Consider the following 25,373-nt stretch of genomic DNA (forward strand, 5'->3'; position numbering starts at 1 on the left):
TAAAAGAGGAGATGGGAGCAAACAGACAGAAGCAGCGCTTTTATACAATATTTTATACAATATTTCAGAAAATACTGCTGAGGCATGATGTGGGATGATTCAGTAGATGTGACAAAATTACTTGAAAGAGTGCTGGCATTTAACATGATATTGATAAAGACAAATTGGTAATAAATATTGTGTATGTACAATGGCTAAAAAAGCATTGATGTCCATGTACTGATTTCTATTTGAAGCAGAGATTTATGGGAAACAAAAGGGTAGTTTGTGCATTTAGATAGGATGAGGAGCTCGATAATTTTGTTCATTCAGTAATGCGGCTCCTCCACATCAAAAGGAACCAGATGAGATCGTTTGGGCATCTGGCTTAGGTTACGTCCACACTTACATGTGTATCTTGGGACATAACGTAGCTTTTTCTATGCATTTTGGCCTTTTGTCTTTAAGGAGATGGACAAACTGAGCCTTCAGAAAAGCCCTGTTAGGGTGAAGATTTGCAGAAAAGGAAAACAGAGGTTTTGTCTTGTAAGGTGGGCATCTTTATCAAATTTTTTGACATCAGAATGTGCTGTGTGTTATTGTTTGTGAGCTTTTGATTGGCCAGCATTTCTTCCTGGTGTTGTAACAACTCCTGTTGCTTTAGCATGCTCTTGACAGGAACACGCTACACCTTTTCATCTTTGTGTTGAAAGATCTGCACTGCAGCATGATAATCAGCCAAGTACACATTAGAGCTCTCTCTTACACGAAGCAGAAGAACTGCTGACTGTCATGGACGTTCACCCAAAAGTTGTCTGACCTCAACCACACCCAACATTTGTGGCTGCTTGAAGACTAAAAACTCCCTTACAGCACAAGCTGTTTACAGCATTGGAGCATCATGCTGAAATAAATGAGCTGTAGGTCAACTCCATATAGCTCAACATGGAGTAAAGCTAAGGATGGAAAGCATGTCTGTGTAGGTGCTGTCATCCAGATTCCGTTGCCTTAATAGCTTGAACAAAGAAAGTACATGGACTTATTTAAGTTTGTAAACAAGTTTCATCTCTCAGGCTTCTGAGTTCTGAGAGCTCTGACAGTGGAAAGCCAAATACCAATATAACAATAAAAGCTTAAGAAATCCATGCATATTAATAATAATAACAACACCCATAACCCAGCTTCTCCTAACCTGAACCTATCAGAAGCAAGGGGAACCTTGAAAGCAAGTGTTGTGTTGGTAAAGTTGGGAATTCATATCAGTGTACCCTATGCACATAAAAAAGTTAAAACTCTGTTTCACAGGTGACACTGAGCTGGGTGGATGTGAGCAGGCACCCGAAATGTTAAAATCTGTTTTTGCCCACTCTCCAGTAATACCTCCACCCTCCAGCTCTTCAGAGAGTATACCAAAGCATTGCTGAGAGACATAATCTCTCTTTAACATATCCTGTGTTTGCCCCAGGGCCTGCTGCCAGTTGGACATGCCCCAAACACACATATTAGGTGTCAAGGAGGCATAATGACCAACTCAACTGACTTCTTGCAATGCGGAGGAATAGCAACTCTACTCTGAACCCTTTCTGAATGATTAAACTCCTCACTATGTCTTGGAGCTCCTCTCAGGAAGCTCATTTCTCCTCTTCACTACCTATAGCTTGTGGCCATAGGTCAGGCTAGGAATACAGATTGATTGTTGAACTGACAGCTTTATTGTCACACTCATTTTGCAGGCAAATAATAGTTGACAAAAAAGTGTATTGACCTTCAAGTGTTTCTTTTCATTTATTCAGTTTATTCCTTATCCAACCATATTACTTTCCCTAATTTAGTTTGCTTTCATCTTAATAATCACTCTTAATAATAGAGCTACATTTTTGGTTGTGTTTTAACCATTTAGCCATATTCTAAACAAGCACATATTCCTACATGTATTTCAGAATTGCAGTTCTACTTTCATAAGTTTTCCGGTGTGAGTATTTTTTATAGGTGACAATTTCATGAACAGAGATAACCTAACCTTAATCCCTATTGTCACCCTAATTTGGAATTAAAGTGACTAACTTAGCTACTACTCTAACATTATTCCAGATGTTGAAAACATAATGGCACATGTAAGTTTACAGTTGCAGAAATGAAGGCAGAAGTTTAAAACTGTTTTTATTGCATTGAAAATTCAACAAGACTTTACATAGTGAAGAGGACAAAAAATTCATGCCAACAACCTGCATAAGCGGGTTAGTGTTAATATGTCATGCATAAGAAACCAGGTCATTCTAAATATACAATTAAGAAAAACAATAACAACACAGTGTGATTAATAATTGCAGAATGCAAATGTTGAGAATTAGAAAACAGAACATTCAGATTTTGTGCAAATTCCACAATACAGCAGTTTCCAGTATTGTCTAATTTTATTAAAAATATATATTTCACATTGCATATCAGTTTAGCCTAACTGTCCAAAATTTCAAATAAATACTGTACACAGTAGACAGCTCACAGTTCAGCCAGGTCAAGTATTTTTAAACCTGTGGGTTGAGACCTCTTAAGAGGTAGGGTGAATCTGTGTTTGTGCAATTATGCAATTTGTACTGCAATAATCATGTTTACGTGATATTTTATCCTCGTACCCTTATTATCTTGTCATGCCTGTAACCTTTTCATTTAAAAAAAAGTTGGTGAACCTCTGGTTGTTTATGTACAATGTATTAACAGACAATAGCAACTGCCAAAAACAATAATCCATGTACAAAATTGTGAAGTAATGATGACACTCTGCATGGCTCATGCAATTACTGTATAAACCAAAACTAAAAAAGATGAAAACATATGCTGTGAAGCAGACTGACCATACTGTAACCCATCAGACCAAATGGAATCAAACTGACCTTTTAGTTTGTCAAAATTGGATTAACTGTATGTGGTAGATAATTAGGTAATTTACAGTGTAATTAAATAATGTGTAGTATCACTCAATAATATTTGTGTCGGTCATGCATAGAGCTCAGTGACAATGTTTGAATAGCTTTTAAGGTGAGACCTACTTTCTGTCCATCTAGGACGGTAGTCTGCTTACTGTATGTTAAGTCTGTGACACAGTGACAGGATCAGTATGTCTCACGCATGGACAATACACAACACACAATACATTTACTTTACAAAGTGTACAAAGACTAATCAAACAACAACGAAACTCTTTAAAAAAAAAAGGGAAGATACGTCTTTTAAATATTCAAAATAAAGACCTGAACCGGAGCAGGCATAACATGCTTATTGTATTGGTAGTCCACTGATGTGCCTGGTTTGTATGTAATGCACAGCATGCATGATAGTTTAAAACCTTTAGCCATTTGTAATGACTGAATTTTCGATTAATTACATGACATATGTATTATCATATCTGTTAACTAGCTAAAACAGCAAGCTAGTTAAAAAATAAAAATCTTAGTAACAACAATCAGTTTTCAAAAGTTGGATTTAACAAAATTCAACAGATGTTACAGTTACAGCTGTTGGTCCAGTCTGTTTACCACAAGCAGCCAGTCCATAATCTATAGCTAAGCTAGCTACAGGCAGAATGGGTTTTCTGTGTTTACTCTTAAACAATTACATCACCACTAAAACTTGTTTTGCATATAGTCAAAATGCAGTGTAATGCTACTCCAATAAACGATCGTGATAATCAGATATATTAATGCCACATCAGTAACTTATTGATGAGATTCCACGGTCAGTCAATTAAAGTTTTTGGTATGCCATTTAAATAAATTAAAGCATTTTCTCCTCTGATAAAAGGCACGTTATTTAAAGCATTCGACATTTACATTTTTTGATCCCTGAAGAGTTTTTTTTTCTTATCAAATCAGTATTGCATTTCTGCTTATTTACAAATTGGATAGTAACATGTGTAGAAATGATCAGTTTAGCTTACAAAAATTTTGCGTATCAAATATTTTCTAGAAATTGAGAGGAAATAATAAAAAAAAAAAAGCACGAGATTTGAAAGGTTGAAATTCAACTATTTGAGTGCATCGCAATTAATGCAAAAACACTAAAACACATGAGAGAGCAGACAGATTATCTGGGGAAGAAAAACAATTGTAGTCAACACTGTTGGTATCTCTCCAGATGCTTAATTATTTCTCAGAACATTTTATAAGTGTGTAATCTGTACAAATCTCCAGTTTAATAAGAAATTACAAGATGTAAACTCTAAGCCCATCCATTACCCTCCCACCCCTTAATTATGCTACAAAAGTCTATCACATTCAAACTAATTTAAATAAGTCAAGATAAGAAATATTACGTATAAAATTGTTATCTTTTCCCCATTGCTATAATCACAGACACCACTATTACAAACATCATGCCTAACTACAAAAAACCTGAAACCAGTTATTTTTCTATTATTTATAGCTCATGATTCTTGTTATTTCAAGGATTATTGAGCTGTTGATCTGTCATTCACAGCTTTAGATTGGTTCCAGCTTAAAAACCACAAACCAGGATATACTATTGCTCTTGCTCACAACAATCCTCTACTTGTTTCCCAAACAATTTCACGATATTAATTAAAAACGCTAATGAAAAAAGAGATTTATTGCTCAGCTCTCCATCCATGCATGTGCAGGCTGTTAAAAAGAGCACATCAGCCTTAGACTCAGAAGTGTCTTGTCGTGTGAGCAAACTGATGCAGAATGAGAGAGATTGCTTGACTGTGATAATAATTAGTGAGAGAATGTGTGAAGAATAAAGAGACAGAGGACTGTTGTCACTTAGAACACTAGGAGTTTGCAGTATGTTGTGCACACACTGAGAAAATGGGATAAATGACAAATGGAGATAGAAAGCAACTGTCAAACAGGGCATAATGGTTGTAAACATTCATCCAGCTGCCATTACAGTGTGTGCTGCTGCTCATTCTGCTTTAAACTAAATGAATGTATGCTAAAATATTTCACTTATTTTCCAATATATTTACCTGATGTAGACACTGAGATTGTCAGCAATACTACACTGGACTGGTTTTCTGAGTAGTCAAACAGGATATCTGGTTCAGATGATTAAAAATGCCTTTTACACTAACGTTGACTGTGTTAGTCTATTGATTGCCCCTCTTCTAATCTTGCATTTCTCTTACTTGTCTTTCTCATATGGCGTTTGCATGACACAGCCAGTCCCAGCTTTAAGCCACCATTCATACTTCAAAATAAGGATTACACAACCGCTTCTTTTCACCTGACACTGAGGAGCTATATTGGTTTTATCAGCAGGAGAAATTAATGGCATTGCACATAGTCATCTATGAAGACATATTTAAAACAGCTACCTTTAAGATCCTTTTTGTTGACTATGCTACAACATGGAAATTGTAGAAGAGCTGATTTTATTTGTGTTATTGTGTCAAGTTGAGTTGTGTTGATGCGCTTCATCAAATGCAGCAGACACTGCTTACAGTGTCAGCAAAAGGGTGATTGTTGGGTAGGCTGATACTAGAATGGCTTTTTGCTACACGAAGCCACACGGAGAGCTGAGTTTTAAGAATATTTCAATTTGCATCTAACTTTGCTAATGCTAACGTTGCATTCCCCTGCCCCAAAGCAAAAACTTTATTTATAAACTGTTTGCATCCTGAGGCAAAATCTATATTACATTCAATTAATTATTATTAATTCTTATAATATTTTTTAATAAAACAGAAAAAGGCCTCTGGATTAGCTAAAAAATATTGGCTGCTTTTTAATTAACCAATCAAACTAGCCATTTGGTTGGGCAGCTAGTATTTGGTTTGACGCCAAATGAAAAATCGGATTTGGAACATTTTAGGGAGCAGCTTTCCCAAATTTTGTTGTCCCAGCAATTGTGCTCGCAGTGAGTGCAAAGTTAACTGTTTTCTAGTATAAACAAGATTTCAAGGTTGTCAAAGTTACCCTGACCCAAACCATTTTTGCCCACTGGCTTTACAACAGCTTTTAGTAATGTGTCTACAGCTCGTAATCTTGTGCAGGGATTTGCTCCTGATGAAAACTTTTCAGGCACAAATTACATACCTGGTGTAAACTACTAAGAAAGTACTAATGCTGTTTATTACGTTCACTGGAAGAGAATTTATTGCAATTTAAAGAACCTCACTGTCTAAGCATCATATGCATGTATAAGCCCTAGTGTGTGTTAAATTTGTTTCAATACATTCATCAGTCAAGTCTCTGAAATGTCTCTCTACAATATGAACTGCATATCGCTGTCATTCGTTTGACACTAATTACTGGAGAGGTGTGGAAGTGAACACCTTTATACTTTACACATTGTAGACTGGTGATACTATGGAATGGCAGCTCCAATGTCTTTGAGCATTGTTTTTTCAATAGATGGATTTCCTATGACCTTAAACCTTTTTCAGGACTATAGTATGATGGGTAAGATTGGTTAGAAGATCAGCTGTCTTCTGCTATTTGCATTGAATTAAACGTAATTAATTTAATATGTGCCAGTTACGTCCGTTTCAGCAAAAATCCTCATTCACTTGAATAATTCTCAAACAAGTCCAAACCAAAGCACACAAGCCTCTCAGCTGACTGGATGGCCCTGAGGATGAGAGACAGAGACTGGTTTGTGGCGCTATGGAAAAGTACTTCTTTGTTTGCGGAGTTGTGTTTGATTGTTTTGCTGGGGATGTTGCAAGGCAGGACAGCTTCCCGAGGGAACTTCAAGATGGAAAACTGAGGAGTCTTTCCTGGAAGGCTGTATAACAGATTCCTGTTGAAGGACATAAAGACAAGAGAGTGTCACTAAATACCTCAGGCATGTTTTAAAATGTATATATCTAACATCCATACTAATCCGTTTTAGGACCCCCAGGCCTACCCAGTCTAAAGCTCAGTGGTAGGCAATAACTTTGGGAACTTTGGTGCAGACAACCATATTCACTGAGTAAAATCAGTCACTTCTTTTTCACCGATTCAGGAAGACAACAGAAACATCAGCATTCACCATCAGTGGTTAATTAAACATAAAAAGTTACAGGGGTTGCTGAGCTCATTCTCTATAGAGGAGCAGCTGCTGTGCATTTATGCATTTAACATGAAAACGTGTGCATGAATAGTCATGTGATATCTTCAGGTGTTTCGTGGAGAATACGTCTGAAATGCTGCTATGTGCACCTTTAGTTTATCTGAAGTTACATCTAAGTTCATAATAGCAGAATGTAGCACGACAATTAAATTAAATTAATGATTACATTTATCCAGTATGGCAGTTTTATTTGTGAAGCACATTTCATATTTGTATTTTTCAAAATGCAAAAAGAAATAATAATAATAATAAAAGCAACAGCCATCAAAACAATAACCTTTTTACAACAAATTAAAAACTGAAAAAGACAGGCAGTAAAGAGGCGTTCTGTGAGTTAGTCTTTCAAGTAATTCCGGTTTAGTTAAAGGCATAAAATCTTTTTAACATGGATATAAATTTGGTAAAAGCGGGAGCAAGCCCATTAAAACTCCAAATGCTAGTTACATACATAATGTAATGTTCTATTAATTCTAGATGACTGCCAGATGTACTGGATTTTTAACATCTGTGTTGAACAGTAACAATGAAATGGAGCACTCATTGTGCTGACAGCTCATATTTTTTTCATATATTTTCATAAGTCTTTATAGGGACACACAGAGTAAGCATAACAACATAATGCTGTTTTATACTTGGCACAGGGTTTTTGTTTGATTTGTTGGGAAAGATGAAAGAGATTCCCTGGGAACAGAAAAGCTCATTGCCATCAACACCACAGAGCTCTACCTCATGTGATATCGTGGATCTGTGTATAACAAGATGGCACTTTAGGCCGGCCCATTTTGCATGTCATGTTTTTGCATTTTTGCGAGAAGTCACGACAATAACAGAATTATCAAACGTTTTGTCACATGAAATTCATTAGCGTACTATAAAACACAAACTACTGTCCTTAAACAATTGCATTCTGTTTCTCTTTGTGGTTTTGTCACATTTGCTACTCGCTGCCACACACCTAAAGCAAAGCATGTATATAAATAGAGATGAGCCTTTGAGGGTAGCAGAATACTCATTTGTAGGTCAGAAAGGCAGTGACTGCGGAGTGTTGCGCTCTTCGGGGCTCAAGTACATTGATTTCTCTTAAAGTGGCTGAACTGCCAGTCTCAAAAAGTAAATGGAGTGATTCTTCATGTGTTAAGACACAGGTCGTGGGCTGCAGGGTGTGAAGGAGCATTGACCTTCAGTACACAATTTAGACTCAAAGTCAGAGTGCTATGAAGATTCTGTATCTGCTCTACAACATAAAACCAGTATATGACACCAGTGACGCTTCTCCTCCAAGTTAAGGATGGTTAGGTGCAATATTTACAAAGGTACAATAGGGTCATAGAATATATGATACATGGAATATCAAAATGTAAAATTTGGCTCCTGCATGTGAGACACTTTGATATATTCCAAAGATCATTGGAATAGGTGTCAAAATATTTGGCAGTGACTTAGTATGAAAATCTGGCCAGCAATAACTACTCTACTACTAAACGAAACTTTCCTTTCAAGTCAATTACAACCTCCCTCATACTTTTTTGTTTTGTCTTGTTATTTGGAAGCATTCTCTAATGCAGTGATAGAAGTTAAATTGGCAGAGAAGTTAAAATAATTGTGCATATGATGTGTGGAGATTGCCCTGCACTAACTTTAGATTTGTGTCCTGAGTTTGATGTTTTAATATCAACATTGCAGCTTTATGTCTATATGAGCTGCAGGCCTTTTCTTTTCAATGTACTGTACCCCATGAGTGGCTGTGGAAGGGAGGGAGTGGAAAAGTCTTTCCTCCTCTGGAGGAATTCGAGATCTGAGTGATTCATATAATCCTTAATCACAGTTAGTACCGCCACCTCCTTTCGTGTCCCAGTGATATTACAGTCAAAATAAACTTGAAAGCCAACATCAATCAGTTACAGTTCCACCCAAGTCTGATGCTTTGCAGTTGGTTTAATCGGCCAGTCAGTGGGGGTTACTGCATGTAGTGCCTCAGATAAATTCTACTTAAATCAACACCTGGGGTATAAATGTAACATGAGTGAATGGAAAGAGGAAGTTTGACTGGACTCGACTGATGTTTCACTCTTACCATTGCCGATGCTGTTAGAAGGAGTCAAAGTTGTCCTACGCATAACTCAACACGTTTTCCCAAAGTTAAAAGATCATGTAAGGGTTTTACCTGGAATGTACTTTTTGGCTTAAACATTGAAAGCATCTTAAGTCTGCTCACAGCATTAAAAGGATATTCCAAGTGTTGACTCGTTCATCATGTTCATTAGTAAAGATAAATACTCTCCCAAAAGCTCTTAACGTTCAATTTCACCAGCATAGCAAATGTATATCTGACAAACATTTTTCCGCCCAGTTTTTAGTTCACATCACACTTATGTTATGTTCTATGTTGTTATTTTAATGAGACCTTTCCAGTTGTTTTGCCTCCGAGTTCCTCCACATTGGTATTATGATTAGTTTTATTTCAATTAATGTATGATATTGTAAGCACAGCACATTGCCACAGGTGTATAAAATCAAGCACCTACAGTAGCCATACAGTTTTACTTACAAACATTTGAGAAACTGTGAGCTGTTCTAAAAAGCTCATTACCCTCTTAGATAGTCTTTGATCAACTGTAAGTGATGACACATCCAAGGAGGCAGAAGTGTTTGACAGAGTGGGCTTGCCCAGTTCTGAGGGACATTGGCGTAAAATTTGCCACCACTCTACTGAATCAGAGTTCCAAACCACAGCGCAAAGGCCGTAAACTGGGAGCTTTATGGCATGGACTATCATGGCTGAGCTACTGGATTTTCGTACTTCTGAAAGCCCTGAAAAAAAGAATTGGTTTTAGAAACTATCAGCTGATGGATTCCCAGAACTATATACGTAAAGACAGAAACTGGGAAAGATGAAGTGTCCTATCTGTCAAGTATCTCCAAAAACTGTTTCTGGATGTATCTACAGAACTGGGTTTGGTTTAGTGGTCACCAGATATTGATTACAATTAGATTTTTTTTCTATTGTCTGTAGTATTTTATATTGTAACTATATAACACTCACAGACAGTATAAAAGATGCATGTAGCTATGTGACATCATCCACTATAGTCCTGTCTTAAGGCCTTGAGTTTAGGACTGTCTTTACAAAAAATGGATGTAATGAAGAACGGTGGGTCTGACTGTAAATTTATTGGCTATTCAGAATCAGAATCAGAATACTTTATTAATCCCGAAGGAAATTAGGACTTTTGATCAACAATAAATTAGCCAGATAACTCCCATTAGTGAAAATGGTAAATGGCCTGTATTTGTATAGCGCTTTACTTGTCCCTAAGGACCCCAAAGCGCTTTGCACATCCAGTCATCCACACATTCACACACTGGTGATGGCAAGCTACATTGTAGCCACAGCCACCCTGGGGCGCACTGACAGAGGCGAGGCTGCCGGACACTGGCGCCACCGGGCCCTCTGACCACCACCAGTAAGCAACGGGTGAAGTGTCTTGCCCAAGGACACAATGACCGAGACTGTTGGAGCCGGGGCTCGAACCAGCAACCTTCCGATTACAAGACGAACTGCCAACTCTTGAGCCACAATCGAAAAATAGCATAACAAAACAGACTTAATTATTTATTTAGGATAACCAAAATAGGTGACTGAGCCCATAAACTGAGCAGGAAAGTGTTCACAGAGGAGACGTCAGAAAGCTGTGTTTCTCTAGACTTGGGACTGAAAGTCTTTTTGCAGCATCTTGCGGCCTTCATATGGAATACACGTTTTTAGGCTCCTATGTACTGGTTTAATTTTTCAGATCCAGAAGCTACGTCCATGTGTCCATGATCACAATCTGCCCTCAGGCTGTGTTGCAATAATAATACAGCAAAACCAGGAAATTCCAAAAGGCTCAATTCCAAATTTCTTTAATTCAGATTTTTTTTTAAATTTCTTCAAAAAAAGACATTTTCTCCTTTTAATTTTGAGACTATCAGCTGTACTGTACATGTTGGTTTTCCTCACGTTACGCTTTTTTATATTGATTAAACCTTGTGTTACTGGAACAGATTTTCCTCTTTGGTATTACATGCCTTTCACTGTCGCTGGTGATCCTTGTAGTAATTTAATCAGAAGAGGTGGAATCATTTTCTCTACAACCCAAGCAAAAAAACATCACACCAAATATAAAGTTCAGAATTTTTGCATGTGCGGTTGCAAGAGACAAACACACACTTTGAGTTTAAGGCTGCAGGACTTCACAGACCTCCCAGTGATAGTGTGCGCACATTTGTGGTTATTATCACTTCTGTTAACAAGGAGCCAGGTGTCATTATCTTGCATGTTAATGGAAAAGACATTACAAGTGCTTTAAAAATAAACAGCAAAGTGAACAGAATGAACAGAGTTAACCTGTGCATCAATTCTCCAGCACTTTAGTACGTAAGTATTTTCATAATGCAGCTATTGTAGACGTTATTGACTTAAGGTTCATGGTTTAAGATTGTCCTCATTTTATGATTATAGGAGACGTTTTTTCTTACACAGGAGTTTGTGTAAAACACACACACACACACACACACACACACACACACACACACACACACACACACACACACACACACACACACACACACACACAACCCCGTTCAGCTATCTTAGTGAGGACCCTCATTGACATAATGGTTTCCCTAATTCCTTACCCTAACGCTAACTATTAAAAATGAATGCCTAACCCTAACCATAACCCAATTGTAACCCTGATACTAAAACCCCATTTTGAGCCTCAAAAATGCCTTTAAATGCCTTCAAAAATGTGAGGACCGGGTTGTGTGTCCTCACAAGTGACTGTTGGTTCTCACAAGTATAGCAGAATGCAGATTTCGGTCCTCACCAGGGGCGGAGCGTGGGGGTGGCTTACGGGGCTTAAGCCCGGGTTGTTTTGTCAGAAGCCCGGGGTATTTTGGAGTGTAATTTTTTCATAGTTAGATGCCTGGCTGACAACTGTATAAAACAAAAAGTACACACAATATTCGAAGCACATAGTGCACACTGTGGGAATTTACGACTGTGCGTGAATCCCCCCCTGATATTGGTATGATCCAAGCTCAGGCACTAAGCGACTGAGCGAGGGGGCGGGGCAGCTGCTGCCCGTGAGTGCGCTGTTGGAGAGACGGAGCCAGCCATACTAAGGAGAGCTTAAGTTTGACCAGGTACCAAAGCAAATCATTCGTACAGTACAAATAATGTAAATATGACGGTGCATCACGAAAGATTGATATGAAACTGATCACTTGACCAATATTATTTTACTTGCTCTTCAAGTGAATCAACAAATGGCGAAATGAAAAGCCGAACAAATGCTATTTTTTTTTTTAGAGAGTCTTAGCTTACGTGTGTTTATTTCATATTTTCAGTTCTTACCCTCCCCGACTAAATCGGTTTCAGTTATGTACTGAAACATAAGAATGGACATTAGAGGGTTCTTTCAAAGAAAAAACTCAGGTAAATGTTATTTTATATATTATGCTTTGTATGTTGTTCAGTATATTTCTATGCAAAAAGAGGGATTTCAGTTCACAGCAGGATATTCACATTTGTAACCAGATATTTACATACACTTTAGGGAGAAAACATAAAACATTTTTACTGTACAACATCAATTTAGAGTAAACTTTTGTTTTAGATAAATATTGAAATATATTTTGAATTAGTTAAATGTCAGAATAAAGAGAGACAGAGCTTCTATTTATTATCACTTTCATCATATTAAGGAGTACATATACACTAAATTTATTGTTAATTAATAAGAAAACTCCAGACGATTCCATTCTGAGCTGAAGAAGCTTCTGATAGGTTAGTAGAGTCCATGTGAGTAAATTGCTGGCACAGCTGTGGATGCATATAAGGCAAAACACAGAGCCTGTTTCTTTGACATGGGAAAATCAAGAGATATCAACCAAAACACCAGGAAAAGAATCGTGGAGCTCCATAAGTGTGGCTCAAGTTTGAATACAATTTGGTGCCATTTGCTATTAAGAAATACAGATAGTTTCTCTCTTTACTCTTAAAGTTAACAAATATGTTTTTATATTTATCAATCTAAAAAAATAAACATTTAGTCTGATTTGATGTTACAATTAAAAAAGTGTTTTTATCTGAAGAGTAAATATCTGGTTTCAACTGTATATTTGATGATTGTCAGCACAAAGAGGGAGATGGAGGAGAACGAGGACAGAACAGATGAACAAGAGCAGGTGAGACACACATGTTAGTCAAATGGTTGTTTACCAAAAGTATCACCGTATCATAGGTCCTCATGTATCTCGTACCTAGTGTTTCTTTTTAGGTTTGTTATTTTTCAAATTCTGTATTTATTAAGTTCTGCAGGCTTGTTTGCACAACAAGGCTAAATAATTATATAAACTTTTCTCAATCTAAATAGTGGACTTTGGTAGAATTAAAAAATAAGTGTAGTGCAGGTCTATGATGATTTTTAGTGCTACTATCATCTAGTTCTGATTCTGGTTCTGTCTTGGTTAAGTCCTCAGTAGTCCTGATTTTGAACTGTTGTAGTCCTGTTTTAATTCTGGATCAGTTCTGGGTCTGGTTGAATTGGGGTTTAGTCCTTGTGTCTTGATACAGCCCTGACCTTGTTCTGCCTTGCTGCTTAATTAAAAAACTAGTTTAAGGTGTCCTGCACATGTGATATATATTTTTCCCTATTTTTGAACAGAGCCTATTAATCTTTTAGTCATTTCTACACCCCCCCCCCCCCCCCCCCCCAAAAAAAAAAAAAAAAAAATCCCACATGCATACTACTCTTTGGGCTAAGCCCTGGGTGTTTCAAATGTCTGGCTCCGCCTCTGGTCCTCACAAAGATAGCTAGACAGGAACACACACACACACACACACACACACACACACACACACACACACACACACACACACACACACATTGCAATACAGATTAGAGAGAAAAGAGTATCACAAGAAGCACAGTTAAAGTGTTATCCAAAGTGCTTTTCCGTGAGCATAGTAAAAGCAATAGAGTGAATGACAGATGGACTCCATTAGTTTATCCATGTAAGTCTCTCAAAAGCCAAATCTAAAGTCACTATTGCAAATTATCTACAGGCTAGATGGTTCAGATTATCTGCTATCGCATTAAATTCAGAAGGACCTGCTTTTTTTTTAAAATGTCCACACAATTTGTCTCCTTTTGAGTATATTTTAAGATACTAGTATCTTTTAAGAACACTTACGGGCTGGTTGTTAAATTTCCAAACAATGCAACGTTATTGGCTATTTGTACAGCAGCAACCTACACAACCAAAAAAAAAAAAAAAAAAAGAGTCTCAGATTCAAGGACAGTTCTGTAAAATAATTACCTCATCTCAGAATAATGAAAAAGGTATTTGTCTTTGGACTGTTTAGCTCAAGCATCAACATGTAATTCACACTGAAGTTTGTTATCGAGGGTAATATCTAAATAATTGTACCTCTGCAACCGCTGAGTGTGAGCTCCAGTCATCATGTTGGACACATTTAGGTGGAGCAAAGAATTATTACAGTGAGTCATCAAGTCTAGACCATCATGATACACTTCCTTCCCTTAGAAATATAGTCAAAGAACAGAAATATTAAGCAAATGTTAAGGTGTGTGTTGTGTTATTGTGGTAGAGCTGTGTTTGGGGATTTTTTTGTGATGCATACACAGCAGCATTCTGCTACAAAGTAGCGGTTGCAGTTGCAAATTAGTTGGATTATCAATTGGATTAAAAATTATGCCTAGAGTTGAACATAAGCCCACCCTCTTTGCCAGGGCTAATCATTATCCTGGATTTCTTTCCTGTTTCAAGACCAAGTTCATTTTTGAACTGAGACGACATAAGGCTGCAATAACTTCCTAAATTCTCAAATGATATTTTATAGCAGAAACACAGTGTATGGAATTCAATGGCAATTTAATGCTTATTCCATCTTTCTATGTGAAAGCAACACTCTCATACAAACAAATCACAGACATTTTTAAGACTTAGTTAGCATTACTGCCTCACTGAGCAGACAAAATGTCCTAATTATGTGTTTCGGTTGCATATAATGCACCTCGTGTTGTCAAAGTAAACATTTTAAAGACTGTTTAGCACTCTTAGACTAATAGTCTTAGTCCTGTGAGTGAATGGTAACTTCCTTTATAAATGAGTGCTATTAAGCCTTAATGCTTTCCAGGCATGATGGAGCAGCTAATTTTAGCTTGGATGCTAATGGCAGTCTAGAACAATTAACATGTCTATTACTGCCATAAACTGTGAATAACACTGAACAGCAGAAGCCATTTATTCTGTTGGAATCTAGTGGAAAAGTAGACAGCTAAAGAGGTGTCGGGGGGAGACAGTGTACACCCCAGACACTGTGTGGATGCTAAAATCAAACATCACTGAGGTGTTACTGTTACGAGACAGAAATATAGTTGGCGAGAAAAGTCCTCACTATCAGTCAAGGTCAGCTGTCTCCAAGTAAATGTAATTTGATATGATTCATTGTGTTTATTCTTAAGCTGGACAGTTTGACTAAAATAAATTCATCAATTAATCTAGGAGCGCTCACTTTCTTGCACATGCACTGAGCAGAGCCAATGAATTACTGCTGCTCTGCCCTGAAAAGCTGCCGCCTGGGAAAAAAAGGGGGTGAAAAAGGAAAATCAAACACTGTGGATTGTAAATTATTCCCCTTTTCACTTTTTTTGTCAGAAGGAATAAATATGTGTGAAATACTGTGAAGCAAGTTTTATGTTGCATTATTGCTGTTCTGCTCCATATGTATAAGAACTTGAAAAAGAAGTGGATCCACTCAATCCAAGATACATGGCTAATGGGGATTTAAATCATGCCTGCCCAAATGAGGAACTGCATGTGATTTAGAGACTGTGTAAAATTATTAGTGTGAGGGTTACTTGTATGTATATTCTTCTTGGATGGTCTTCTAAATTTGTAGCTTTTTGTTGTCCTGCTTTACAATGTGATCACTAGTCAAAGGTCCAAAGTGGGGGTGTAATCAAAAGCTTTCTGTATATTCTCCCCCTGAAGGGAGGAATATGAAATCGGTTCCTTTTCTTTGTCTGTCTGTCTGTTGGGAGTCTAGGATCCACAGTTTTCAAGATATCATGTTCAAATGTTCTCTGAAGGAAGATACCAATAAAAGCTCGGGCTGATTTAATTTAGGTGAAAACTAGGTCAAGGTCACGTCCTTATCGCGCTTGTTTGATTTGTATCTGTAGTCAGATCTGGTTACTTACAACCACAACTATGATGGAAGGCCACAGTGACAGTGTCGACTGCTGTCTGGTTGGTTAGTTATATTGACCTTGTCAGAACAGCTGATTTTATATTTCACAAAAGGCTAAAATATTTAATCAGTGTGACCATTGCAGTCCCTTGATAGCTTCTTAACCGGTGCTTGAGCTAGCGACCCAGAATTGCGCTCCGGCACCTGCAATTAAAAAGTAATTAAATCTAATACATAATAAATACAAAGTAAGTTCATTTTTCATGTGCTGCAGCCTTTTGTTCCTTCCAGTTGATGGCATGGCACTCAATAACTAAAAGAGTAATGTCATTCCACAGCCTCCCCGGTGCACACTGCAGACATCCCTTTTTCCTTCTCAGTAGATGTCAGTCGGAGTAGTTGTGAAAAAGAAAGTTTTCACAGGACTGTGTGCCATCCATGGAAGTAGACCCCATTATCCAAACATCTGTAGGTCCATGTCTGTTATCAGTCTCTCTCACATGGTTGAAGATGAATTTTGATCTCCTTTGCTCTACAATGTTACTTCAAGTTCATTCAGGTTTGTTTGGATTCATTTATGCACAGCTCTGTCATGTAAGTTCCTGCCACAGCATTTTGGGTTTAAGGTCTGGACTTATCTAATCTGTCCCATTGCTACACTTTGATTCTTTTCTTTTTAAACATAGTGCTGGTGCGCTTGACTTCTTTGTTCTTTTGTGTCACTCATTTTCAGCTAAGCTTTAGTTGTTGAACAGATACTTTGGTTTACAGAGGAGTTCATGGTGCACACAGTGACTGCAAGATGCCTGTGGCCACAAAACAAGCCCACATCATCGCCTCCTGACAGTTGAGCTGAGTAGTATTTGAGATTTAGCTTGTTGGTTTGTGCAATTTCTCAGAGCACGGTCTGACCTTGGGGTGAATTTTCTGGGAGGTCCACTCATGGGAGGTTTGTGGCATTGTGCTAATACCTGAGCAGGCTAGACCAACAAACTGTCAAAACTTCTACTTTTATAGAGGTGGTCACATTTGCTGATGCATTTGATCAGAAGCACATAGCTGGTACTTACCTTCTTAAATCCTAAGGCAGCAGTACGGGTGTACTAGTGGACTGCATAGACCCGTGAAAAGTTTCTTTTTCATTTAACTGCATAACAGAGAACTGAGTTGCTTTTTATTTTTTTGAGAAGTGTAGATTAATTTAAAATTTCAAATGTGCAAATTTCAACACTTCAAACAGATCAAGAAATATTAGAAACATAAGCTGATTATTTGCCAAATTGCACACAAACAAACTCTGGAACTGTTTTTTTTCCTCAAGAAAGTTGAAGAAAACAGATTCTTTTCAAAGGTAAGGCCTGCTTAGCAAGTGAAATTTGATCAAGTTCAAATGTAAGACATAGATGTAATATTACAAATGCAATGTTCTGGGTTTTTTTTTTTTTAAATAATTTCGATTTGCTCTGTACATGATATGTTAATTATTTTTTGATATTTTGAAATATTTTTGAAAACAGATTAAATGACATTGATTTTATGTCACTCATGAAGGTTATATATTAGTGAACTCAGCTGGTTTAATCTAGAAAGAGCAGCACAGGATAGCTCCAGTGCAGAACATACTACAAGTCACAAATGAATTTGTTCATGAATCAGTTTAAACTGCCATACAGGATCCTAGTTTGCCAACACACCAAACCTGCCTCACTAACTTCTCTTCTTGACTAACATTAGTCTAATCACTATTAAATGAAGCTTAGCCTAATTTCAGTAAGGAACATCTGTAATCACTGGTCTTCCTGCTTTCTTGGTTGTTATGCTGCTTTTCTGTTCTTTACATGACTACTGGTTTCCCACACTGTCAATCGCAATACTGACATCGTTACCCTAGTCCAATGATCTTCTCGTCTACCTGTGAGCCAATCAGCCTCCGCTTCACATGGTTTAAATCTATGCTCTCCATCACTCTCCCTTTCGGACTCTTTCGTGCAAACCACCTTCTCCTCATCTCCAGTGAGAGGTGTAAGGGGCCCATCCGGGACTCCTAGTATTACTTGAATATATTTGGATGTAGTATTGTAGGGTCAACCTTACAATATAAAGTGGCTGTTGTTGTGATTTGTTGCTGTATAAATAACATTGAATTGAATTGAACTTGAAGTGGAGAGTAGTGGACCCAAATCCAGACAAACGAAACGTGGACAAAACAGGAATCTTAACGAGATTAAGGGCGAGACGTTTATTGTGGCTGATAAAGACTACAAAACAAAGGGTGAGGCAAAACAATTCGACACTAAACGAAACCCAAACTGGGAAAACTAGAAAATATATGTGACAACTTTAAACATGAAAACCTGGGGTGGATATGAGGAAACCTGGAGACATCGCGTGACAACGAATAACAGAAAACTGACACGCTAAATACACAGAGAGGAGACGAGGGGAGTGGAAAGACATGGGGAACATAGCTGATACGAATGAAGATGACGCCAGAGGGGAAGCAAAATTAAACACATTGAACATGGAACACGAGACTGTCACAATAAAACAGGAAACATAAAGATGCAGACCTAAGACACACAGAGGGGAGGTGAACTTAACACTGAAGACATGACAGACTCACATGGGCGACACGGGAGTGAGACAAACACACAACCTCAGGGAATAAATCATAATGAAGGCAAACCACAAAACTCAAATATATCAGAATATAATACATGACTAAACTGTGTTTAAACAGGATCTAAATCATCATGATACCAAGATAATACACAATTAGCTCAGGATGCTGAGTGAAAAGACCCAGCACCCTGATGGAACCAAAACACCCTACTCCCAAGCTTTCAAATAAATCGAACAAAGAAACAAGCCAACGAAAGTCAACTTCTCCATGGTTTAACATGTATGATTTGATACTAAGATCACTAAAGGAGACAAGTCTAATTTATTTTATCTGGGGAAAAATGATTTTCTTGTTTTTTTTTTACATAAATCATGGAAAGGATAATCATTTTGATTTTCAATTTTATATAAAGTGTATATACCAAGTTAGGTACTTGTATCCATCTGTGAATGATTTATCCGTAACGTTATCTTGTGCATGAAGAGGCTTGTGCAGTTCAAATTCAGGTTTGTGCCAACACTACTGGCGAAGTTATAAGAACTTGTTGACTTCACATACTTTTCCGATTTATTATATTCAAACTTTTCCAGGAGAAGGTATGTGCCTTATTAAGAAGTTGTTTAAATGTGTGGTCCAGTTTATATGATGCATTTGTGTGTTTCTAATACAACATTGTAGTTTCCTTTCATATTATCAGAGGAGGTCTAAATGAAAATGAGCTTCGTTTGAAGTTAAAAGAGGTCTCTTGGCCATTTGAATGGACTTTTGAATCCGTAGCTAGCTTCAGCTCCTCAGCTTCTATCGACTGCAGTATTGAATCACGATGAATAAATAAATAAATAGCATAGGGTACATGAGTAAATTTTTATCCTGCACTGCACAACCAATCTTGTGAGGATTGACGAAAAGCTAGTGAGGATAAACTTTTCTGAATGTTAGAATTATTATACCTAAAACTGCAAAATAAAACCTACAACTCATACAGAAGCTGCTTGTGAAGCCGATGTAAAAAGAGACACTTAAAGCGCTAAAAACAAACCACAAAAACCCCTCGGTTTACGGAGTAGTTATCCTTGATGAGCATTGGAAATCCCACCACCAGTAGAAGGGTGTTAACGAGTGTACCTGCACCTATGTGCTCCTTGTGTCATCTAATTTTGGACTGAGTTACAACTTCAAGAGGACAAAAGTTTGAGTTCAGCCAACTGGTTGGAATGAGAGGGGTGGAAAAAAAATACATCATTACAGTTTTCTATAGTTTAGAAGAAAAAGGAATCCAAACAGTGAAGTAACACATATGGGATAGTAAGTAAAGTTTTCACACAAAAACAGCACCTTAAATGGCTCCCAGGAGTCACAGGGAATCGTTTTTAGTTAAAACGTGAGAGTAGTTAAACGTTAATTCATTGAATTTCTTGCCTAGTAAAAATGTTTAAGACTAATTTTGCTTTGCAGAGGTGGTGCTGTTATCCAGCAAACTGGCATCCTCTTCTTTACTTTATATTTATATTTTGTATGTGACTATCAGTGAGAACTTGTTTTCTCTCCACTAGACTGTACTTGTTCTACTTTGCCCTCGCCCTGCACATTTCTGCATGCACCTTTGGCTCTGTGGGCTGACGTTTTCTGACCTGTAGTTACTGACCCCACCAACCTGCTCACTTTTTATTGTCTGTTGTCTCCTGGCTCCTCTCTCACCCTAAGATTCCAAGTACATGGCCTCACTTCATTTCTTTTTCTTTTCTTTTACTTTTTTCCCCCCGTCCTGTTGAAATTCTTCCCCCACTTTTGCAAAGTTCTTCCTCAAAGGTGTTTGTTGGGTTGCCTCTGTAATATTGAGAAACTCTGCTGAGACTACTTATGTTAGGATTTGTTAGTATATAAAGTTCTTTAATGTAATAACATTTTTTCTGCTATTTAAAAAACAAAACACAAAAAACAAAAGAATAATGCACGTTAAGACGGAAACGACATTAAGGTTAGCCAATCCAAAAGTAATTTGGTGGTTTGTATAACTGCACCAGCTCCTATAAGAGGTTTTCTGCTGCAGAGGACAAGTTAGTCTTACCAGCTTCAGAACAAGAACCACATTTAATGCTTACCAGAGTTAAAGAAGCAGCAACAATAACATCAAATGTTGGGAGAGACAGAAATCAGAACTTTATGACCAAAATGCTGAAAAACAATCCAATACTGAAAATCTGTCAATAAGTAGTTAATACAAGATTATGTAAAAAGCTTCAGGAGCTGAAACATGAAGCTGTTCAGAGAATAAACATAGTGCACAGCTGACTTACCCACTTACAAAGGTATCGAAGCAAAAGGATGCTAATTTGAAGAACCTGTGTGTGTTACAGTATTACAAATGCTGACAGGGTCTCTCTTATCCAAAATGAAATGAGATTAGACTATCCGTGATAAAGTATCTTTCCTGTAATCCCTTACTGTCGCTGCTCTATTCATCAGCAAATTTGAATTCCTGGATTTGGCCTCCGGAGTTGCCACGTGTTCCAAATGTTTCCCAGGCATAGTGGGAACTGTTTAGATGAGTCATTGCTATGCAGGCTACAGGCCATTGTGTTCAAACAGGTGTAACCTACAAGCTTGTTCTTTGCCTGCCAGGATTTTCTGAATAAGCTAGTGATTGAACCACTTTCATTCAGCTGCACTGGGCCACCACTACAATCAATGTGTACAGTTTTGGGATATTTCTCATGATCACACGCACAATGAAGAGTTCTGCACGCTAAACAGGTGACATTTAATAAAGGCCTCTCTAATTATCTGTTTAATGACAGCTCACCAGAAGACCTTTTCAAATGAAGTCATGAATTTAAATAACTCCAGGGTATATATACCAAGCAATGTGACTGCCTCATTGCTAGCTAGTGGTTGAGGAAAAAAACTTTTAAACAAATAAACTAATGGAGTGACAAAACTTAAAAGTCCAGACAGAAAAAAGAGACACAATGAGAGGAGTCAAAATGGCAGGAATTTAATTAGACATCCTTGGTTGGATGTACCAAAGTGATGTCAATACAATATTTGTACACTGTATTTTTTTTGTTCTGCGTGTGAATTTTATGCACTCTGTCATATGGACTTTATGGTTTTAATGACCACTTATGTTGAGTTGAGTTCACAATTTGGCTGCACCTACCAGTGATGGAGGGCAGAGCATTTGATTGTTCACTTCATCATCTTTAATAAAAAAGTTAACTTGTTAATACAGAATCAACATTTCTGCTCATGCCATAAAGTTTTCACAAAAAACAAAGGAAAAATCAAAAATGCAGAAACCCAACTTCCAACAACTAAAAGAGGGCGACAGAAGGCACATGCAGACAAACAGGGAGGCACATTTTGGAAAAGGATGTGTAAAAGAAACACACTTTCATTTCAGGATAGAACACAATAAACTTGTTTCGAGTATTGCTCACATGAGCTTTGCTCAAGTAGTTTTTCATCCCTGTGGAATTTTTGACCACTAATAATGCCTTACAGCAGTGTTTAACCAGTTTTTTTTAAATCATCTTGTAAACCAACAAATGTGCAAACCACATATTCCTACTAGTGGAGTCGACTGATAACAGCTGGCAAAAATGCTACGCAAAGACCTCAACGGCATTTTTTGTGAACAAAGGCAGGAAAGAACACTGCCGGTCAACAAATACGCATATTTCTAACTATTCAAAAATTCCAGTTTGCAAAGACTTCATCAATAGGGAAACTTTATCACACACAACTTTCTTTTTTAATGAGAAAATGCCATCTAGTATCATTGATAAGTGGTATGTGATGCTGGAGCGCACAGCAAATGCAATGGCTTGGCTGGGGAGCTGAGTAGGTATGTGAGAACATGCAAACTAAACCACGCTAACAAGGAGGTAGGAGGACCAACTGTGCCATCGGTGATGTGGAGGAGGCAACTGTGAGTGAGCCAAAGGTGGAAAAGGTTTCTGAGAAGAATGTTGTTCCAGTCATCTCCAAGTTTGCTTAGCTTAGATTTAAGACCTTTTAATGCCATGTGGAATAAATAATAAACTTTAACAATGTAAAAAGGCAAAGAAATGAACTGGTGACCCATAAAAACACAGAGAAAACAGCCACATTGATATAGGATGAAACTTCTAATGTCAAACAATTAATTAAAATATATTCAAGATTGTGGAGATTTAATTATGTAACATAATCTTGCAGGTCTTGAAACTGAAAGCATCGGTATCCTGGGGGTGCATTGGCTAACGGTAAATGGAATGCTTATACCTCCTTACACCAATGTTGCAACTCTGAAGCAATAACTCTTCTCCTACCTGTACACTCCAGGCGGTGTCTGTGGGATGATGAAGCTCTTCTCCAGGTCACGGAGTACATCATTCAGCATCCGCACGTGGGAGGGGTCACGCTCTTTTGGGTCATTTGCCGGCCGCATAGTTTCTGACTGGAAGAAAGCTGCATGGTCTCTGAGAGCGGAGGCTGAGGAAAGCAAGGGCAGCGATAGTGCACTCTTGTCTAGACGGATATGTACAAAAAGAAAGAAAGAAAAACAACAGGAACAATGGATGAAAAAGAATATCGCGTTTAAGCTATGCCCACAAAAAAATATTAGCCTAAAAAGAGAGACGATATGGAGTCACTAGGTTGTGGTTTGAAAGTTTGAGAACCAAAATCTCGGAGTAAATGTCTCAACAAGACCTGTGAAATGAACAATTTACACCTTAAGGGCTGTTTCAGGACTGGACTGCCTGTAACAAGGACCAAATCACTATCTTATAAGCCACATCACATTTGAAGGTGATCTTATGTATAAAATACAGACAAAATTAATGCATGGCAACACAAGTTTACATCACATGTCAAAGCATAAACCCCATGGGTCAGCTGTCAGGATCGACACGGTATCAAATATAACACAATAAAACACTGCGGTGCATTGTCTGGAGTCTCGTGCATGTCAGATGCCCTTGCTGGGAACAGCAGCCTTTGCAGTATTAGCTGGAGCAAAATAAGTGGTGCAATCATAGATTTTCATAAAACTGCACGTGTGAGTGGTCAGAACAGGGCTTCCATGGAGCAATCTAAAAATAACAGCAGCACTGGAAATCAGAAATTCACAAAGACCTTGAAAGTCAAAATAAGGCAAGGTTTTTGATTTTAATGAGCAGAGTCAGAGGTTTGTCTGATTGCACCTTATAGCCAGAATCAGATGGGAAATTGCCCTGTTATAACCGGTGCCTTCTTCAGCATATACCACAATAATAGAAGTCATTTAGGGATAAACTTAAACCACATATTAAACTGATACAGCTCATGGACGGATGAAAGAAGAGTCATGAAATACTTCTCTAAATAGTTAAAGCTGCTAGCCTTTGCATGCTGTTTTCACAAGTTTAAAGATCAGGAATGAGCTGCGTCACATGCTCAGATGCTGCTGGTCACGTCTATGCGTTGCGGATATCAGCTGCGGGTATTAGAAAAATCAGAAATCAGTTATTTTCTTATTTTATCTAATCAATAGAAAATTATTACTACTTCTTCTCATAGCATAGCAAAAAGTTTAGACCATACATCTGTTCCCTATCTGGCTTCAAAATTAGTTTGTGATCTGAGCAGTCTCTCTTTTAAACCTTCCACCAACTGGGCACTAAACACACTAAATTAAACAGATCCCCCCTATCGAGCTAACGCGCATACATATCCAGTAACGATGCAATGTTGTCCTCATTAGGCTGTCAACACAAAGCAGGCTTGTTTTACAGTACATTTGGCACCGCAAATCAATTACCTTTCATTTACAGTTAATTGCCTTGTATTCTTGGCTCTATTAAATGATATCTGGCTGGATTCAATGGGCCTGTTTTGGAAAGGCTGAAATCTGCCATGCAACTGTTTGCATGAGGACAAAGGTTCTTGTTCAGGTGTTCAGCTCTTAATGGTCAACTGTCAGTTAGCAATAAGCAGTACACAGCAGTAAGCACAGCAGTAACACTGTTGCCAAATAGCGACTGAGGAAAATACAGAGGTCATTTTTAATTTGTTCTATTATACGAGCTGATTATGTCCTTTATGCTTTCCATGTTTGCATATGTAGAAAAACAATGATGACCCATGCATTCCAGAGGAAACACAAAACTTCATTGTTAACATTTCCATTAAAGAATAACAATAAAATAAACCACTGCAAGATTTGCTATTTTTGATACTTATACATAAGTATTCTCATATGGTTACTATTACTATTGGTATTATGCTGTTTTGCTCCAGACCTGTTATGACAGACATCTAAAAAAGAAAAACGAAAAAAGAAAACAACTGGGCAGGGGTGAGCTTAAGCTAGAATTACCCTAATTTACCATTAATCTAAAGGGGATCTATCTGGCGATTGCGGACTTCACTGAACCCATAAAAGGAGATGAAAGATACAGACATCGTGCA

At 37.7% G+C, this 25,373-nt stretch overlaps 1 protein-coding gene across 4 annotated transcripts in view; it reads right to left on the minus strand.

Moving 5' to 3' along the window:
* Positions 1-2,122: 2,122 nt before the first annotated feature.
* naaladl2 (N-acetylated alpha-linked acidic dipeptidase like 2) overlaps positions 2,123-25,373 on the minus strand; it is a 568,261-nt gene continuing 545,010 nt past the window's right edge. For all 4 annotated transcript variants that reach the window (XM_026159034.1, XM_026159033.1, XM_026159032.1 and 1 more), the window contains 2 exons: positions 23,252-23,450; positions 2,123-6,738 (listed from right to left, as the gene is read on the minus strand). In XM_026159034.1, coding sequence (XP_026014819.1) covers positions 6,498-6,738; positions 23,252-23,450 — 440 coding nt within the window. In that variant the 3' untranslated portion in view covers positions 2,123-6,497. The remainder of the gene's footprint in view (positions 6,739-23,251; positions 23,451-25,373) is intronic.

Source organism: Astatotilapia calliptera, chromosome 23, assembly GCF_900246225.1.
Source record: "Astatotilapia calliptera chromosome 23, fAstCal1.2, whole genome shotgun sequence".
NCBI lineage: Eukaryota > Metazoa > Chordata > Actinopteri > Cichliformes > Cichlidae > Astatotilapia > Astatotilapia calliptera.